Source organism: Corvus brachyrhynchos, unplaced genomic scaffold, assembly GCF_000691975.1.
Source record: "Corvus brachyrhynchos isolate BGI_N302 unplaced genomic scaffold, ASM69197v1 scaffold412, whole genome shotgun sequence".
Classification (NCBI taxonomy): domain Eukaryota; kingdom Metazoa; phylum Chordata; class Aves; order Passeriformes; family Corvidae; genus Corvus; species Corvus brachyrhynchos.
This window is the reverse complement of record NW_008236761.1, coordinates 75165-95889: the sequence shown is the minus strand read 5'-3', so window position 1 is coordinate 95889 and position 20725 is coordinate 75165. Positions and strand designations below refer to the sequence as shown.

Here is a 20725-nt window from a genome sequence, read left to right as displayed (position 1 = left end):
GTAATACCCTTCTGACTGCTGCAGACATGCCCTGGGATCATGAGCAGCCACAACTGGCAAGGGCCTGAGCCCACATATTGTCCGTACAACACATCCTGCTGCTGCTGGAGTGCTGGGAGGGCTCGGACTCCCTGCCATGAGACCTCGTGTTTTCCAGCCCGGAGCGCTAAGAGCACGCAAGGGGTGACCCATTCAGAGAACCGGGTGGCTGCGGGTCAGACGTATAATCTTGATTACAATGCCCTTTCTGGAAACTGATTGTGGTTTTCTTATTATCTAACGAGCTTGTCATTTCCTGTGCTAGTTGTAACAGAGCTGAATATTTTCTAGGTTACCTAACGAAGCTCCTGCAGAATCACACCGCCTATGCCTGCGATGGGCAGCACCTGAGCCTGCACTGCCCTCGGCACTCAACCATCAGTGTTCAGTCAGCATTTTATGGGCAGGACCCCCACATGTGCAGTACTTGGGAGCCTGAAACCAGGATGACAGAACCCAGGAACTGCGTGGCACCCACCTCTTTGCAGGTACCACACGTTGTAAAGGTTTCTCAAGGTACAGAATGTTTTTGACAGTTTCCCTGCCATTTCTGTGCAAGTGTTCTCAACCTTGAATGAGATGACACTGTACCTATGGCAGTTTACCACCAAAAGAGTTACAGCTGGAAGGATTTGTCTGGACAGCAGGGTATTACCATAGGATTGTGAGAACTTTGAAGATTGCCTTCCGTTGTATGATGAGCCTTGCTTTGGAAACCCCATTTTTAAAGTTCCCTAAAATAGTCGGCTCCTTTCCATTCAAGGGCTGGTCATAACTGAGTTGACCAGTCTTAATCTATCACACAGGCTCTGCTTGACCCCAGGGGAGGACACAAGCATTGGACAGAGCTGGGTTACAAATCCAGTGAATAAGATGACATCCCTGGTTGGCACTGTTCCATGCCTGTCCTCCCTCACTGAAAAGGCACAGCAACAGCTAAACAGCAAATCCCAAGCATTTCTGCAGATGCCTGCATTTCTGTGACTACCTGATTTGTATCAGCAACACCCTACAGTTTGTTTGCTGGGCCTGCTTCAGTATAGCTTAAAATGATTTATACTTCATCAATTATTACTTTCTGCTGTAGAGACTATTGTAACAAGGTCTGACTTAAACTGCTGTCAAAGGCTTGTTTCATTATAGTGAAAAATACCCAGTGTTGTTCCAAATTCAGTAAATCATTGCAAAAATGAGCAGTCAGTGGAATCTGAATACGTTCTGTCGGCTAAACTGTTGTAAATGCTCTACAGAAGCTCTGATGAAGTTTGCAACATTTGTGTCTGTAGACTACACGTTCCTTCTTGGCATCAGGGAATGTCTGTTTCCACCCTTTCTGAGTTGAAGGGTATTATGAAGTGGTTTGGCAGTAATATCCTCTCTCCAGAAACAGTATTAGGGCAATTTTATAAGTGTGGCTCGTCCATGATGTACTGCAATTTTTGAGGACATTCCAGACATGACCTATGGGCCATGTGAAAGTACATCTCTCCACCAAAACCAGCAGTCCAGATGCATCCTTGATGTTATATGACTGACTGCAGCAAAGTGGCACCAATGATTATTTTGGGCTTGTGAGTGCCTTTGTGAGGCAGTTTTTCCCCCTGAATATAATAAACACAGCATGGGGTAACTCTTGTATAAACTACCATCATCATTCGGGAACCGTGGCTGATCAAAGGCATGAAAGCATTTTGTCAGGGCCATCAGTGTGTGAGATACAAATGCTGTGCATCTCAGGAAGTTCCAGTTCTGTTAAGGAGAAGGGACACATCTTGTAAACTGGTTTCTTAGAAAAGAGCATCAGTGACCTCATCCCTCCTCCCCTTCCCTTTGGAAGTAGATCTGCAGTCTGCACAGGCAGGCAAGATGATGCCCTGTAGCTAGGAGGAAGCATCACAGGCACGTATTACAGAGACCTCCTGTTAGAGGGACCACTGCAAAGCTGGATCTGGCTAGAGACAGTAACTGCCCGGTACTATTTTGAGTATCATTGTTTGCTTTTGTGGCTGCGTGCTTTTGCACAGCAACACGAGAGAAAATGGGACTGCTGTTTACATTAGGCAGGAGAAAACACAAACAGATGCTCAGGAGATGATTCAGCTCAGGTGCAAACAGAAGGTGACTCAGTAGGGGACAGCTATCTCCATTTACTTAAGATGTAACTGTTTCACTGGTCCCTTCCAGAACTATCCCAACTTAGGAGGAGTTATTTGTTTGACTTGCAACTCTGTAAAAGGAGAATGGACTGATAAAATTAAGTCTGCTGTACTTTCCTTCCCTTTTAAACTCTTCAGAGTGCATTTAATGCTCAAAAAGTGTTGGATGCATGTCCTCTTCCTCTGACAATGGGAGCTGTAGGATCACTGCAGTGTGCTGCCAATGTGTGTCATTGCTGCTTGGGAGGGAAGGTTTCCACTGATGACAACAGAGATCCAGCCACTGCCAACTCTCTCAGCCTGGAAATAGGAATGCAGCTTGTGCCATCGCAGTGGTAAATTTGTGATTTGGTCTCTTGGTATGACTAAGACCTCTTCTGATGAGAAACAAAGCAAAAATTCCCACAGATTTTGAGGGACTACCTAAAACTATTAGAATGGTATATTACAGTTACTCCTGTTAAGAGTGGAGTAACTGGAGAAAACACCCTCCTTATTACAGCCTGCTGTGATTTTAAACATCATGAATCCTGTGCACAACCACACAGACTATCCAAAAACAATGACAGAAAAGCCCTCTCTTAACTGAGTTTTGGAGGTGAACAAGAATTTCCTAAATACACTGCTGCATTTAAACTGGGTGTTTTTAGGTGCTTTGGCTTGTGACTGTGTTAAAAACTGGACACAGACTTGCCCTGGCAATGTCTTAATATTTTCTGCAGCTACAGTTCCAAGAGCACAGCTGGAGTGGGAGCACCAGTGTGAGCAGGAGGAGCACTCAGTCCTTTTGCCAGATCGGGAGAGAGACCAAGTGACACTTTGTGTATAGCACTGCTGGCCTGTTTGTTGTCCTCCTCTGTTCCCACTCCCAGGGAAGCTGTACAGTAAGAACCAGGATATATTGCTGGGCCAATAAATTTGGAGTAGATATGGCCTTAGAACAGCATAAAAAAACACCCCCACAAAACAAGACAAGGAGGCTGAGGATAGACTTGCAGATCCGTGCTATCCATTCAAACCAGTTCTGAAATTTGCTCGTGGCAAGTCAAGCAAATATCTGGTCATGTGTGTAACTGCAAGCAAGAAGGAAGCGTCCCTTAAGCAGGAGGTCCTACACATGGCTTAAAGCTCGGGTTGTGCTTGTCATCAGTCAGAACTCTTTCAAGTGAAGATTATTACAGGGCATGTTAAGGTACATGTAAGTAGATCAAGAAGAAGTGGTTAAAAAGACATCTTTTAGAGTTGCCATGCTTCTCCTGGACATTGCACTCCCATAAATGTGCTCAGGAGTGTACAAGTGTCTCAAGCATGTCAGTGAGACAGCTGGGGGCTTAGTGTGTGCCCACTTGCTCTGGGCTCTGCACCATTGAGGCTTTGGTGGCACCCAGGGGAATTTGGCCAACCTCCCCAGGGGCAGAGGGAAAAGTGACAAACAACAGCAAATCGGTAACATCCTAACTTGCCATGAGCATGGCTGTGATGAACGTGTTCCCATAAAGTTGGCCATGACTCCAATTCCAGTGGAGCTATGGCCTAGATCCAATGATACAGATGTTTCTTGCACGTTTATAGCCAAAAAGTTGTGGTTTCTCTCCTGTGTAGAACAAAATACAACTAAGTGTTTTCACTGCTGTATAGCTTCATACCTTGTTGTCAAGACTATCCTTTTTGCCCATTGTTCTAGAAAGTACTGGATGAATGCCAGAACCTGAGATCCTGCCAACTCCTTGTCAATAGTCGGGTTTTTGGGCCTGATCTGTGTCCAGGGACCACTAAATTCCTCCTTGTCTCCTTTAAATGCAAACCTAGTAAGTAATCTTTATCAGGCAAATGTGTTTTTCTGCATGTTTGGTTGCTTGTTTTGGTTAAAATGCCACTGCACAAAGCTTTGCATAAATCCATGTGAAATTTTGGGGCTCTTGGATTGATAACAAATTGTTTTTTTCTACTTTACCTTAGCTCTCCATTGTGTTTGCAGCTTCAGGGTGCTGGCTGCCAATTTAATGACCAGCGTAGTTTGGCAGGGGCAGGTGTCAGACATCAGACTAGAAAGGAAAAATGTTTTGGAAATTATTTTTAGTGAGATTGCAATGATAATGTCGTATTAGAAAGAGCTGAACAGCAAAACCAGATGCTTGGGCTAAGGATCCAAATGATGAAGAAGGTATCCTAGGAAGGAATATGCAAAAACACTTAAGGAGCTGGGCCTAAAGCTTTCAAAGATTCAAAAATACCTCCCGCTTAGGGAATAATGGCCAGAAGATACATGTGCTGACTTGGTTAGAGGCTTTTATTGTAGAATCACCTGTGCTCTGTGCAGGTATTCGATGCTGGTATGTGAAGGAACAAATCTTACCTCAAAGAGAATCCACTTTGTAAACATGAGAAAACGGAAGAACGATTAAGACAATCCTCATGAGGTTTCCTTCATTGGTGGTTTTTAATCGTTCTCCTTGTTGCTATGGTATATGAGAACAAGCTCCAGTAGCCTGGGGGCTCAGATTGTCTGGCAGTGAATCCCCAGAGTGGCTGAAATGGGTCCCAGAGAAAACAGCTGAACGATGATTTATGGGTAAGTTCACCAGCCAACTCAGAAATACCAACCCATGAGCAAAGGAGAAAGCACTAAGGGGGTTTTCTTTGATCAGAGCACTAAGATATACATCAGTGGTAGAACAGGAGTAGGTGGCAAGTGAACTGAAGGGCAATCTCACACTGGAAAGTGGAAGTCAGCAGAAAGATGGAGTGGAGTAGGCAGATGCTACCTTTGGCAAAGCACTGACTCAGAAACTCCCAGGGAGATACGTTAGGGAAAAAAAAGCCTGAAATTGAAAAATTTCATGATCTGTTTTATTATATCAATAGTTTAAGTCATTTTGCATATTGCAATTAGTCCATTATTAATAGTAGGTGGATTTGAATGTCATAGCAGTGTCTGTGTCATTAGAAATCTCTTTTTACTAATCAAAAGCGAATTTGGATTGTTTATTACTTTTGGAAGCTGCTTAATATTTTTTTCCATGGGAGATGAGCTTCTTTGAGTATATAGTATTTTCTGTGATTTGAATTCTTAAAAAGCTGGTCAAAAGCGTATTTAGCAGCATGTGCTGCCTTCAGGATTGAGAAATAGTCCAATTCCAGGGCAAATTACATGATTTCTTGTGACAGGAAATTTATATTTGTAGGTAAGATACCAATATTGTTAGTCTTGGCAGTGGAAAACATCCTTACTCAGGAAATCACTTCAGGATAACTTCAAATATATTTTGCAGTCTCCTTTCCTTCAAGTGGGCACTTAAGCAATTGCCTAAATCCTTAGCTTTTCATCTATTTACAATTATTGTTGCCGTATCCCTGCAGAGGTTTATCTTGGGCTCTTCTCCTTTTCTGATACCACTTGGGGTTATACGTACTTCCACAGCCCCTCCAGCACAGCCAGACTCAGAGCTCAGCTTTAGGCTGTCAGTCCTTGGGCAGAGACCCCAGGTTTTCGACCTATTTATTGGTGCACAGTACGGCAGGTGCTTCTGCAGAAGTCACAACCTGCAGCAGGTCAAGTATTTCTCAAAATCACTCTTTTTTAGACTTAAGCTTGTAGCTGTTGATGAGCTCAAACGGAAGAAACGGGACTGTTACCAAGAACATTAACCCATTGTTTTATCTGTTCTGTTTTGGATGAAACAATAATGTTGAGTAGATAGGAGGTTTTTCTCTCTCCAGTTCCCCAAGAACCAGCATCCACCCTCCACTCACAGGGACATCACTTGCTAACAAAAGGTCTCCCTTTTCTTCTGCTCAGCTCAGGAATCTCCTTTTCCTGTTTCCACAGTTTTGAGGACAAAAAAAATTGGAGGAGAATAAACTCTTCTCCCTGGCTTTATCTGCCATAAAAAGGTTTGGCAACACAGCTCAACCAGGAAGACTCAAGAAGGTAAAATGTCACGGACAGAGTGGCTGCTTAGGCCAGGAAGAGCCTTCTTGGCCAGGTGGCAGATTTAAAGGGTTTCCCTAGGAGCGATAAGCCATGAAGATGAGCTCAGTGCCTTCCCCACCTCTGCTGAGGGTGCTGCCAGGGTGCCTGTGCCAGCTGAGCAAGGGAGGGGGGGATTTTTCTCAGGGTCCTAATTCACATCACTTTGCCAGCCAAACTTTCAAATGAGCCCCTGCTTGAAGGTGCCGCCCAGAGAAACCAACTGACCTTGGTGGAGCCATGCAAATACAGCTGAGAGCACTGTCTGCCTTGGGATGGGAACCCCATCCTGGCCTTTGTCCTCCCCTTGTCTGTCCCTCTCCCCCAGTGCTGTCACTGAGCAGTGCCAGCCCTGCCCGTGATTGATGAGTGTGCAGAGGCAGCTGAGACACGCGTAGAATGCAACAGTGTCCTGAGGAGAGACAAAAGGGAAAGATGAAGCTTCTCTTACTGAGCAGGAAAGCAAGCCAGGAAACCAAGGAGGCTGTTCCACTGGGAGAGGAGATTGGCAAAAGTTAGGGTTTTTTATTCTGTTCAACAAGCAGCCACAGGCTCTAGATAGTCACTTGGGAGCAACTCATTTGGGAGAAGCACTCTGCTCTTGACTCTGTGTCTGGATGTACAGGTGCCACATGTCACTTGCAACAGCATTTGCAGGAAAGCTGGTTTCTGTCCTGCTGCTATTTGCTATTAACAGTGCAGCTAAATAAATTGCCTCATGCTATTATTGCTGTTTGCTTCTACTTTAGCTGAATACAAAACCAAATCAGCATGTGAAAACCAGGAACTGAAGCTCCACTGTCAGGAATCCAAGTTCCTTATCATCTACTCAGCCACCTACGGCAGATGGGCACATGAGGAGAGCGTCTGCTCAACAAAGGCGGAGCACACACCCCCCTTTGGTACGTTTGGGCACCGTTGAGGAACCTTCTCCAGGCAGGAGCACAGGGAAGAGGGGACACAGGTGGGGAGAAACTTCAGATGCAAGAGCAATGGTGTTTTGAAAGCATCGGTGGTTGAAATGTGAGAGAGATTATTTCTGAAACTCAAACTGCCCAGTAAGAGGGAGGAACATAGAGTAATAAATGCAGCAAAGTAATAAACTTTCATACAGTTAATCAGTCTGTAGTATGATTAGCATCAAAAACTAGTTCTCTTGTCTGTCTTGAATTTAGGTGACATATACTAAATATTCACTGTTTGCCTCTCTGCTTCCTCCAGCTTCTGACAATGACCAGGTGACACAAGTGTCACGATACTGTGTCTTACTGCTCCTTCTTCTCTGATACCTGTTTCTGCCAGATATTCCCTGCCTTAGCTGCAGACTGTAAGGAGAGGGTCCATGAGGCAGGGCCGTTGCTTTAGATGCTGTTGTATGGCTAGACTCCAAGGCTGTGGTGGCACATCAGAAAGTTAAACATACTTGGGACTTCTCTCTGGCACCAAGTCAGGAATGTCCTACATACATAGTACTACACTGAATAATATGTTCAGTGGTGACACTGAGGGCATGATGGTAACTTGTCATGCCATGGAGAAGGCCAGCATGAGATGAGTACTACAAAGGGAAGGGCTTGCATGACTGATGCCAGCCCTGTGCAAAGGCTTAACGTTGCTCCTAAGAAACAAGCTTTAAGTGTCATCTATGAGAAGCATCTCTCAAAACAACAAGAAGAGATCAATAATTAATCTTAAGAGCCCTTTGTCTGCAAGCCAATGTTTCTATTTAGTTACATAGATACTATTAAAAATTTATTGGCTGAAAATTGCAATCTGTTCTTAGACAAGAATCTATTTAATATTGCTGTGTCTGTGTTTCACATCGGCTCTCTCGGGCCTTCACATAGACTTAGCTGTGCCTATCTGTTCTGCAGAGGAAACATTTTAGCAGGTCTCTGGCAGGCCCCCACACCCCTTACGATGCTGGCATTAACGGGTGACACAAGTCAGGGCACAGATGTCTCAGCTGATCGAGAGGGGCTGCCACCACACTTGTACCTTGCACTTCACTGACCTTTCAAAATTACTCCCTTGCCTCTGATATCAGCACTCACAGTTCACAGATCAGAATTCTGCAAACCTTTCCTACTGGATAAAGTCTCCCACGATAAAGAGAAAGAATTTGCAAATGCAACAAGCTCTGCTGTGGCCCCTGTTTACAAGCACCTATGCAGCAACACCCTGGCTGACACTGGTTTTGTGCTCTATAAAGCAGCCTAAGACACCAGTAATAGGAGAGAGCATAAAACCTGAGACAAATACAAATCAGATCTACAGAAGGTAGATCCTTGTATAGATTTCCTACTACTTAATGGAAGTGCTTGGCCTCTTCCTGCGTGGTACCAGTGACCTTCTGCAGGCAGTAGAATTTCCAAAAGCCCCTGTGTGGCGTGGGAGTTCACATTCAGTTATCACAAAAGACTCGGCACTTAGGAGCCAGATCCAATTGACTCCAGATCTGTCTCAAGCCTGAAACTTATTTGTGTGGTTATTTAAGCACCTACAGATGTAGTGCACGATTAGATTTCTGCAGTGACTGTGTACCTTTCTCTCCGGGAAAACAATGGTAATTTGAATGTAATGACTTAAGACAGCTCTTCCTTCTCGAATCAGAGTCTGTGTACCTATTTATGTTTACAGCAAAAGCTAAATTGGCTCCAAAACACATCCATTGTTGTTTCTGCTCGCATGGGTGCAACTCAGCCTAAAGGCAGCGCTCAAGCCTTTCCAGCTCTTTCACTGCCTCACAGAGAAACTGTGAGGTGATTTTTTTAGCACTATGCAGAAGAGAAGTCATCTGTAGGTCCTAATGACAGGCATAGAAAGTCTCTGGCGAGCTCAAAAGCTTTGCATCTTTCCATACTTGATATGGTCCTGTCAGGTGTACTGGGTATTGAATTGGATGCACCTCGAGATCTTGGCTACCTGCTGATATGTGTGATAGCAATGACAAACAGCAGCTTTGGGTTGGGACAGATGTGTTCTCAAGCACTGCTTTTCTGTGAACCACCTGTCAAATCGGCTGACAGATTTTCAGAGCTTTGCTTCAAAGGGAACCCAGGAAAACATGTCAATTCTTTGGCAAAAAGCTCTTCTCCATATAGGAAATACAGTATATAAATCCATCTCAGCTATGGGAGATAGCTGTGTGGCCTTGAGCACTTGTAGGATCCTGACCCTCACCTCCACATCTAGCATGAGTACCTACTCATGCAACTGCTTTTCTGAGCCAGTTTAATAGTAAAAATCAGCTTCTGCAGCTGTCCAAATGCCTGGTACTGTTAAGACTGCACAGAACTTCCAGCAAGTAACCTCTCTGCTTTACTAAGACTATCAAAAACTTCACAAGAAAATTCTGGGTGTGGTTTTGTAGCAGATGGTTCTGCCTAGAGGAATCCACTGTGCCAAGCACCAAAGCAGGAAACTATAGCAGTTTGTTCCTGTGTGACTTGTTGCCTTTTCTGACCCATTATCTCTTTTCATATTTGTACTAACATGTGCATGAGGAAATAGAAAATTTATTGGCCAGAAGTTCTTAAAGAATTGTGCCAGAACAGGTTACCATAGAGAGCACCAGGAAGATTCAGCTCAACAAACACCTCTCAAATAATAAATTACTCTTGTTAATACATGAAAATACTTGAAAGAAGTCTTGGTAGTGGGTTGCCCCTAGGTTCAACTTGCAAGCTAGAACACTGCAATATCCTTCCCAGAAATTCCTCTGGATGCACATTGCCTGGTCAGCTGCGCATTTCCTCAAGCACCAGGGACCAACACAGCCCTGAATTACACCCCTGCCATGGTTCTCATTGCTGGAAGGTGGGGTTCCTTCCAGTGCAGCCCTTTTATCTGGCCCCACTTTTGGAGGGTTGAGAGGGGAGGTGGAGAATTCACCAACTCTCATCACAGCTTGCACTGTGCCATGACATACCCTGGGGTTAGGCTTTGTCATAGTCTCCTCTTCCCAGTGGAATTCAGCTAAGAGGAAAGGGTGAGCAAGTCAAGCAAGAGGGATTTTCAACATCCTGTAGCTTCCTTCCAGTCCAACTAGGTGTCATGATTTTTTTAATGTAACAGGATTCTATGATGCTGTGATTCTTTTTTATTTGTTTTTGTTTGTTTGTTTGTTTGGATATTGTAGCCAATTCAAAGGGCCTTACATCTCTTATTCACTGACTGAAAAGCTTTTGGTTTCTGTCTCTTACTAAGAGATGTACTCTCTGCCTGGTGTGAGCCAGTCCCTTGGGAATGTCTCTTGAGATCAGAAGTAACAGCAGTGAAGGCACAAGCAGCTGTAGGCAGATCTGGAAATGTTTCCTCACCGCCTTGGCACTTTGGGTGTGGGAGACAGGAGTCAAATCAATTTTGTGGATGCAAAAGTAAGGATAAAATAGTTCCGTTTTCCTTCCACCACAAAACCCCTTAAGTCAGCTCTCTCTGTGTGCAGACACCAGATATGAAAAGGTCCTTGCCTGTGTCAGCCTGAGAAAACTGAGAAGCTTAGTAGGTGCTTTGGGCCTCAAGAGGTGCCAGTAGGAGCCATTGCACCCCTTGGCCCCAGCAAACGTTGTCAAGGGAAAACCCCCTTAAAAGAAGAGGTTTTCAGAGCAGTGGCAGGATGAGGAGCGACTGAAGGGAAAAAAAGACCAGCCACCATTTTTAGAGTCCAAGTAACTTTCTTCTGAGACGAACAGGGAAGATTAGATTTGTCTGGTGGAAGTTGCTTGGAGCACTCTGAGACACACATCACTTCATCCAGTAATGTTTTCTTTACCAGCAGATCAGGAGTTTCTTGGGTCTATTTTTTCATGGCTCAAATTTGTGAAAGGTTTGGAAAAGTACACCTGGCCCCCAAGTCTAAAAGGAGCCAAGGAACTCCTGCATGTGCACATGCAGGAGCAAGGAGTCCGGCTCCTGCTGCCAGGAAGCGGAGAGCCCCACTTGTCTCTTGCCCTTGGTGTTTGGTGCGATGGATCCCCCACACTGCACATGCATGTGCAAGGAAGAAAGAGAGACCAAGTTTGGTGGGGGTTTTTTTGGTACAAAAGTGCTGCTGATCACATTGTATGTTTCTGCTGGAATCAGCAGCTCAAGTGGCCCTTTTCTGATGCATAGGCGGGACCTTGCGTGCCATGCTCTTGCATAAATTACCATATTATTTCAGCAACTTTCTTTAGGATCCTGCAGCCTTAGCTTGCTCCGAACTCCATAGCTTCCCCCTGTCAGTTCTTGTCCCCACAGCTGATATTTGGGCTCCACAAAGCACAAGGCATCCTGATTTGAAGGTGTGAAATCTTTGCTTTCAGCTTAAAACCAAAGCATTTCTTAGCTTTGATTTTAAAAGCGAGCTCCTTATTCTTCTGTGGGTGGACACAGCCCAGGACACATAAAGCGGCATAAGGAGCAGTTGGGGATGAAAGCAGTTGGAAACGTTTGGAGAGGGTGGGACAGGATGCTGTCCCTGGGGCCTGGCACAAGATGCTCCATCACCTGCAGGTCTTGTGTGGCAGGGTGGAAAGAAAGGGAGGGAAAGCTCCTCCTGTCTGAATTGAGAGAACCTTTAAGAAACCAGAAGACAAATTACTTCTCATTAAAGCCTGCATGATTTATGGCATGTCATTTGCATGCCAAAACTTTCCCAAACAAAGCTAATTAGGGAGCTGAAAGAGCCTTTCCTGCAGAAACAAGGCTTTGTACTCCAACTGTTAAATAGCTGCAGTCAGATTGGATAGTTTATTACTGCATTAAGAACCTCGTCTTGACACCCGTGTCCCTGTGCCATCCATAGCAGTGTCTGGTACAAAAGATCCACCGACACTCTTGGTGTGTAACAACCAACTTCGGGAGAAAGGCATGGAGAATGGAGTGTTTTCCCAGCCACACATTGCTGCCTTGTCCACCACCGCTGGATGCCACCAGCCTTTTAGCACTCTGGGAATGTGCCTTTCCAGAAGCAGGTTATTGAAAATGTACGGTACCAGTCTAACAAGCCCCAGGGATATCTGTGTAGATCGAACAGCGCTTAGCCAGAAAGAAGCCACATTGCATATTTATGTTCATCTCCCAATTAATGGTTTCTCTGGGGCCATTCCATGGAATTCCTTTACTCCAAACACAGCACTGACCTCTCCTCATTCAGTCACTGGAATAAGGTGTTTCACCAGGAGGAGGGGAAGTTATTCAAGTTATTCCCATCATAGCTGCTGGGAGAACTACTGGGAAGGTAGCAAGGATGCATATAAACCAGACAGGATTTTGGATTGAATCACTAAAACCCAAAATCTTTTTAGAACGCAGAGAGTTTTAAATAGGTTTTTTTAATGTTGTAAGTCTTTCCAGGTAACGTCTGTCCTGTCCTGCAGAAGAAACCAGCCACAGTTTGCATTCACTCACCTATGACACCAGGCAAGCCCTGGGAGGTTCTCCAAAAACTGGCCTGCCAAGAACCTGCAGGCATATAATGACTGGTACAGGAGCCAAATCCAACATGGATAGAGATGATAAGAAGCTATTAAGTCCCACAGAAACATGAGCAAATGCCTACCAAAGCTGAAATGAAACACACACTTGCCATATCACTGAATATGTAGAAAACCATCAGCACAGCATCCTCCTGTTTTTATAAGGCACGAGCCTTATAAAAGAAAATTCTGTAGAAAACATAATTCAGTTTGCTGCTGTGCTCCCAATCCATTCATTCATGAGTCACCCGGTAATTCCTCCTGATATTCTCCAGTTGGTTTTGTACTTGCCAAAGTAAGCTATTGGCTGCCTAAAACGTCCATCTAAATATATCTTTACTTATCTGAAATTTCCAGGGAGGGAAACTAAAACTGCTGAGTAACTTAATCAGAACTACCCACTGCTTTAGGTCAGCTCTTCCCTGCCTTCCAGCAGTCTCTTGGGACACACAGGTACGGGGATTTTAGGTCTCTGAAAGGTCAGAGGAAGAGCTGTCTCCTAAAATCCATGTCCAAAGTAACTCACGAGCCCTTTGCCAGACGGATGAGCCCAATATCTCCTGATGACTCTGCCCAGGTATATGACTTACTCAGTGCTTATTCAGGGAGTTAACTCTAAAAACCACAAATCTGCCCCATTTTCACACATTAAATGTCAAGAACTCAGTCTCAAACCTTCTCTTCTTTCCAAACAGATTTGGGGAACCTTTGGAGTGTCTTTGCAAACAGTGTTTGTCCTTCCTCTAAAGAGGCACAAATGAGCTTCAGCAGTTGGCAGCTGACTGGGTGCCATCCTTTGTTGCAGGAAGAGGGACTGTTTTAATGTCCCGAGAAATATGTTTCAGACCTCTACAGCGCCCTCGCCTCAGAAGCCTGGAGTGAGACATATCTGTCCTACATAGGAAGCCACAGTGTGTGCAGTGATGCAGAAAGATTCAGAGAAGTATTACTTGATCCAGACTTGTCCATTCTGCATCCTTTCTATTCAGAAACCAAAACTACAGGGTGTTTCTTGCTTTGTGGCTTGGAGTTTAGCACATGTGGATACAGAGAACTTAATCACATTTAGAGACGTTCTTTTTTTTTAAAGCAGAATGTGACTCACACACTTTCCCAGTCAAATAATTTCACCTCCAGTGCAAAACCCATTTTTGGAAGCCACATGTTTCCCTGGTTAAATACTGAGCCCATTTTGACCTCTTCACTGTAAATCAAAAGCTGCTTTTTAATACCCTGAACTTCCCCGCAGCCTAAGCTGTTGCAGCACATAAAAATTGATCTCACCTGACTTGAACTGAACTCGGGTGTCCGGTTGACTCATCTCAGTAACCCAGGGCTGAGAGACAGACTTGGAAACAGCATTTCTTCTCTCTTGATTTGAGATGGAATAGATAGAGAGCGATTTGGATGTGCTTATTGTTTCCAAGACATCCTGAATGGTACATCGAGACCTTATATTGGGCATCTGTTTGGAGCTCAACAGGACTCTTCCTGCAGCCTTAGTATGCACCTGGAAGGCAACACGGGAGAGTTAACTTGCTGCAAGTTCACATTTTTATTGCAGCTGACTTCCTTGCATTGACAAATCCTAATATTTAATACTGAAATCCTGCTTAGGCAAAGTTATGCCTGAGATGAGATGCAGACTTGTATCTCTAGTCTTGCATCCAGCAGCTCTCATTTCGGCTAACACCAGAGTTGTATATTTATTATATGTGTTTTTTCTTTCAGACTGTTTCTCTTACACAGCGCTGGAAGTGTTATCAAAAAGGTGTTATGGGAAGCAGAGATGCAAAATCATTGTCACTAGCCGGGATTTTGGAAGTCCATGCCTACCTGGAGTGACAAAATACCTTAATGTCAGCTATGCATGTGGTAAGAGCAAATGCACAATCATTTTCAAGCCCTCATTTCTGCTTGCAAAGACACGCATGTCTACATACGGGCACTGAGCCTTCCTAAATACCCACTTCCCTTTAACATAGGAAGTTTGTAACACAGACACACACAATACACGAACAATCCCCTGGGCACAGCGGCACCTAACAAAGACTCTGGACTTCAGGAGTTTTTTGCTACAAAAAATGCAACCGACAATGAAATATCAAGTATGTAGTTCAATATTTTTGAGAAATACTATCCAGATAAGAGTCAGTTCCACAGAATTCACCTGCAACAGAGCTAGGAAAAATAACCTGGCATTGCCTGGCATCAGGGCAGGTAAAACAGTCCAGCATAATTGAAGCACTGTGTACAAGCCCAGTCCTGAAACCTGATTCATGTGAGCACATCTACAGCTTCTCCCTCACAGAGGGGTTTCCTTTCTCATGGAAAGGGAAGTGAAGGTTTATGAAAAGTAAAGATTCGAGGTTATACATCCCTTGCAGGATTGAAACATACTTCAGCTCATTCCTCAGACAAGAGGGAACAGCTTTCCATATTGTTTCCTATAGACTAACATATTTTCGTAAGAGGCAAGCAGAATTCCCTAAAATACTTTGTTAGGAGCAGCTCTACAGCTACATACTGCAAAGTCCCTTGGCTGCATCCCTAGTAAGTAGTGGTCAAAGGGCACAGGTTACCCGAGACATGCTTTTGAGAACAGCAGTGTAGGATTGATGGCCAGATCACCTCTACCTGAAGATCAGAGGAAAATGAGCCCTGAGAGATTTTCAGTCTCCCCCAGCATTGGTTGTCAGCTGTGAAAGGCAGTACAGTAATTCAGCTTCCTATTACTGGAGAGATACAGGAATCTGCCATTGCACCAATACATTAGATTATTGTGCAGCTGCCTTTATGAATGAGTTAATATAATTCTCTCCGATTAGCATAAGCATAACTACAACAAGTCATTCCTCTTTGCACATCTGTGTATCAGAAAAGCAGTGCGAGTTTATTTGCACTGGAGTTATGCATGCTGTTATTTAGGGATGAGGTTTTGCAAAAACACGTGGGTAACAAATAGTGTTCTTTTGTGCTGCTGGCACATTTGGAAGATTTTTTCTTCTGCCAAATCTTACTGGGCTGTGCAATGTGAAGCACTAGCCAATGATTTGCAGATCTGATTATTTTACAGATCATCTAATCAACACGGGAAGAATTTGGAATATTCCAGAATCACAAAGTTTTACATTCTCCTCACTAGAGGATGCCTGCTAGTCTGATGCTTCCCAAGATAATGCAAATAGACCTCCCCCTGTAATGACAGGAACGCAGCAGACCAGAGCACTTTTGTTCTCAGGGCTGTGTCACACTTCAAAGTATTTCTATCGTGGTCAGGAACGTGAAAAAACCCCATGCTGCCCCACCCAGCGGTCAGCAGCCGTTTAGGGGTAGTGAGTCTGGCTACATTTTTACATTTGCAGTTCATTCCTGACAGTATAAAAACATGGCAGGAGCCGAGAGGCGCTAGTTTCTTGAAGTCTCAGTGCCCCCAGTGATCTGCTCAGAATCATCTCCTGTCTGTGCAAGGTGGGACCTCCTGGCTCTTGCTGAGCCCGCACTTCAGGATCCTGGAATCCTCTCTCAGGAAACACGGCTCCTGTGGTCCCGCGAGGATCCGCACTCCCTGGATGCCAGAGTCCCTTTGTGTGCTGCCTTTGGCAGCCTGCAGGAGGTGACTGACTCCTACTTGCCAAAGCAGTGCTGGCACAAGGTGTAGTATAGATGTTATTATCTTAATAAGAATTCCTCATGCTGGTAGCAGCTGTTCTGTTCAGCAACCTGATGTAGCCTATCCTAGTTAAGGTCCTTGTGTCTGAAAGGCACCGTAATGAAAATGAGCACTGCAAGGAGCCAGGGGCTCTTTCTGTCCATGCAATTTTGAATTAAACATTCCCCTACAATAAATATTTGAATGGTATAGGGGGAAAAAGAACAAGCAAAGCCCTGGGGAGCTCCCCCTGCAGGGGGAGCAGGAGGGACACCAGCACAGGGGAAGGAGTCCCAGGCCATGCAACAGGAGCTCTGGGTCCTGCATCGGTGCTGGAGACTGAGCATCCTCCCAGGACATGGTTCAAAACACAGGCATGTTGTTCAGAATAGCCAGGCCTGCAAATGCAGACCGCAGGCTGGAAACAATCCTGCTCCCTGTCTGCCCCACACACCAAGGAAAGTATTCTGCCAGGGGGAAACAGCTATAAACTACCATGAGGTACAAGACAAAATAGAAATGAGCTTATTTACCCCTGTATCTGTTGGCCTTCCACTGCAAACAGGAGCCAAGAGTCCCAAAAGTATTCCTTCATGAGGAAAGGAAACAGCTCTGACTTTGAGCCCACACAGAAAGAAAAGTTATGCTCACAAAAAAGTGCTATTTTTAGTTGTTTTCCAAATGAAAACTATGCTAAGCTGCAAACCTCAGCGTCTGTTTAAGCTGCAAACCTCTGTTCCCTTTAATTCTCTCAACACTGTTTCTTGGCAAATATTTCTATGTGGGATAGAAGTGAGTGTCATACTTGAAATTTCTTCTTTTTTTTCTCTCACAATCAGTCTGAAAATCAATCAATCTGGCTTCACATAGTACAGGAACAGGTGCCAAGATCTGGCTGTCAGAAGGGCCCATTCATCCAACACAGAATATGTGAACCGTCAATGTCTGTACAATGCACCTGCTTGTAGTTCTTTTATTTGAAGAAGACTGTAAACACTTATCAAGGGAATAAATTAATGAAATGAGAGAGATGCAGCTCATTTATTCCCATCCTCCCCCCTTTGCTCCTCAGCAACTCAGAGGCTTCGCAAATGACATCATGCAAGACTTTAACGTTTATCTTAGAATTACAGTGAATTATCCTCATCCAAACCCAGTATCTAGATGCAACCTAGCATCTGGCTGTAGCCCAATTTATGCTGAAGTTAGAGGCCAATTTTGTCTCCATCCACTGGTTGGCACACCCTTGAGGGGCTGAAAACAAGGGGCAGGTTGCCAGGCTGTATGGAGTTGCACGGATGTTCCTGGAGCAGGCTGGTGTGTGTAAATCCAGTCACAGGCCCAGAGCTGCCCTGACTTTGCAAGAACCATACAATCATTAAGGTCGGAAAAGGTCTCCAAGATCGAGTCCAACCTTCAATACCACTGTCAGAAACCCAGTTAATAAACCCAGGGTTAGCAGAGGGATTTGTAATTAACTGGGGAGAAGGTTCTTAAAACTAACAGAACAAAATTTGTCTTTTGTCTCTGCAGTTCCGAAATTTATCCTCACGGCTGTCAACCCCCTGGTCCCCGATAACAAGTCTTCCATCAAACAGAATGATGGTATGTACCACCACAGAATCAGGGTTTGGGATGAAGTAGTGGAAACCCTGCTGAAAGAGCTGCTTTTCCTGTTGGAGAGCAGGGGGACAGGCTGGGAGTGGGATGTGAGCACAGTCCTGCAGTCCCAGCAACGCTGCAGGAAGGGTGACCTGCCCAGAGCCAGCACGTTGGGAAGAGCAAAAGTGAAATTGTAGTTGTTTCAGGGTGAAGAATCTTTTACAAGTTCTGCCAACACCTGCTCTTTTCAAAGGCCACAAAGTTAAGGATGAGGCTGATGTGTGAACACTATCCCCAGTAACAGGAGCACATGGCATGTTTGGGCTGGGAAGGCCATTGGAGAACCGTGAAGTTTCATGAAGTAAAATTATTTCAGAAAACCCAATGGGAATAGGCACAAGGGGTTTCACTTGGCAATAGGCTCCTTTAAATGAACTTGCCATTTTCTAGATGTTTGATATTTTCAATAATTTGTTAATTATACTGTATTCAACTTAGCAACCATTTTTTGGTCTAGTGTTCTGCAGCTCCTTCAGCACAGCACTGGCCTGCCTGTGTTTTGGGTGGACTCGTTAGCTGGAAAGTTACTGGGTGAATATGAGTTTAGTAGCTTCATTGAATTTACCTTCCCTCCTCGTGTCACAGGTGTCGACCTTGATCCAAGGGAATCAAGACTTCCAAAGAAAGATGGAACTATTGTTAGCTCTAACTACTTGGCTACATTTGCATACATTAGAGGTAGGAAAATGAGGCTGATACTGTTTGGCTCACTAGATCATGGCATTATGGGGAAAAGGGAGGACCAAATCCAAAGGTTACAACTAGTAATCCCACGTTTATGGTAATGATATTATTACAATATAATCAGAGTCTGGTTGATGGGACAATCCCAGCATAATTGATATTTAGGGAATATTTCCTGCCTTGAAGGATTCAAACTCTCTAAGCAACTGCAGCCAAGATATATTTAAATTAATATTTTCAATTGGGACTGTTGGATGTTCAGTAGTTTTGTACACCTGGCCCTGACCTGTGAGAGCATTGGAAACACCTGTCTTTGGAAATGTTGGGCTGCGTACATACACGGATCGTCAAGGAGTAGTAGAAAGAAAGAGAGAGGGAGAGGGAGAGGGAGAGGGAGAGGGAGAGGGAGAGGGAGAGGGAGAGGGAGAGGGAGAGGGAGAGGGAGAGGGAGAGGGAGAGGGAGAGGGAGAGGGAGAGGGAGAGGGAGAGGGAGAGGGAGAGGGAGAGGGAGAGGGAGAGGGAGAGGGAGAGGGAGAGGGAGAGGGAGAGGGAGAGGGAGAGGGAGAGGGAGAGGGAGAGGGAGAGGGAGAGGGAGAGGGAGAGGGAGAGGGAGAGAAAAGCCATCCCAAACTCAGCCGTCTCTGCCGTGAGACAAAGCAGGTTTTGTGACTTAGCAACACTAAGTGCAAAGTAAGAAAAGTGCTACCTACTCAGCCTGGCCTGGAGATGCTGCTAAGGCCCTGCTGAGCCCACAGTCACTCTTCTCATGCCCCCTGTTTGTGAGGGTAAGGCCTGTTTTGGCAGGATGGCTGGAAAAACCAAAAAAGGTGTGCAGAGTTCTGGTAGCTGGTTGACAACAGCAGTGAGCTGCTCGTAAAGGGTTGGGGTCATGTTGTTATTTTACGATGTTACAAGCAGGCTGCATTTTTGCCCAGCAATTTGGAGAGGCAGAGCTGGCAGGGTTGGGCTGTGAGTGTTGGGAGGTTTGGATGCCTTATGGCTATGGAACACTGCGGGAATTGCAGCTGGGGGTTTGTAGCCAGCCTTGGCAGTTTGTAAAGCAATTAAGCCCTGGCTTTCTTGCCTGCAGATCACCCCGAAAGAGCCGCTCTCCTGTTTGTGTCCAGCGTTTGTGTAGGATTATTCTTCACGCTGTGTGCCTTGGTGATCCGCATGTCGTGTGCTAGTGACATCCGGAAATTGCACAGAAAGAGGGATCAGCTGGTGCCAGAGAGTGCCAGAGCCTACGAAAGCAGTGAACAGGAGGAGGAGGAAGAGGAGGGGGAGGATTCCTCCCTTTCCAACACCCAGGGTGAGACAGACGGACTTTACAGACCTTCTTACACAGGTTATAACTCAGCAGAGGCAGCAGAACTGGCTGAAAGGATTGAACGCAGGGAGCAGATCATACAGGAAATTTGGATGAACAGTGGTTTGGATATGACACCTCCTAGAAATATGAATACATTTTATATTAATGAACAATAAATGGCTTATTTTGGATGACACCCTATCCCTTTAAAAAAAAACCAAAACAACAATGTACCTTCTGTGAAGGAACATTTGTATCAGTGAATATAATATTTGTAAAACAAAAAGAAATATATGCAATAAAAAGAGGGTTTCATATCCTTGACTGTCTATAAATCCTTCTGTGAAAAACACTCTACATTTTTAATTTATGCTACAGATTACTTTTCACTGTAATTTGGGATCAACTGCCAAATCCATGTTTAGGAATATCAAAAAAGGTGGAAAATATTTAAGCAGATGTATTCAACCATCAGAACAGACCCGCCTGAGATGTGCTCCGGCTGCTATCTGTGCTGGCAAATCTGTGAAGGACAAGCTCCAAAATGGCTGCTGCTTTCATAAAAAACTCCTGACTTTGCCACATGCTAAGAACACTTAAGGGAAACATTGGGTTCATTTTTCTGATCCTAAAGCAGGGCTAGAGCCAGCACTTGAACACAGGTCATGTTCTCAGGATTTTTTATCAGTTCGCAATCTTCACTTGAAAATTGTTAGACTAGACAGATTTGGTTTCAGTTGGACAGAAAATGAAATCAGTAATGTATCTAAGCTGAAACCACAACAGCCT

General features: G+C 44.7%; 1 protein-coding gene across 2 annotated transcripts; it reads left to right on the top strand.

Annotated features, from left to right (window-relative positions):
• Positions 1 to 237: 237 nt before the first annotated feature.
• On the top strand, positions 238 to 20258 carry EVA1C (eva-1 homolog C). Of its 2 annotated transcripts, XM_017727085.1 has the most exons (7): positions 238 to 527; positions 3880 to 4003; positions 6915 to 7067; positions 14358 to 14501; positions 17812 to 17883; positions 18526 to 18618; positions 19715 to 20258. In XM_017727085.1, the coding sequence occupies exons 1-7, from the start codon at positions 456 to 458 to the stop codon at positions 20110 to 20112; spliced, it is 1056 nt and encodes a 351-aa protein (XP_017582574.1). In that variant the 5' UTR covers positions 238 to 455; the 3' UTR covers positions 20113 to 20258. The 2 variants fall into 2 exon arrangements, with proteins under 2 accessions (XP_017582574.1, XP_017582573.1); XM_017727084.1 differs by lacking the exon at positions 6915 to 7067 and having other exon boundaries at positions 373 to 527.
• The last annotated feature ends 467 nt before the right edge of the window (positions 20259 to 20725 follow it).

What these genes read in the sequence shown, in the direction of transcription:
- EVA1C (XM_017727085.1), top strand. Translation starts at nt 456, where the DNA reads ATGTGCAGTACTTGGGAGCCTGAAACCAGGATGACAGAACCCAGGAAC. An exon ending in TGGCACCCACCTCTTTGCAG is followed by an intron (nt 528 to 3,879) that starts GTACCACACGTT and finishes CCATTGTTCTAG; the next exon opens with AAAGTACTGGATGAATGCCA. An exon ending in TAATGTCAGCTATGCATGTG is followed by an intron (nt 14,502 to 17,811) that starts GTAAGAGCAAAT and finishes TTGTCTCTGCAG; the next exon opens with TTCCGAAATTTATCCTCACG.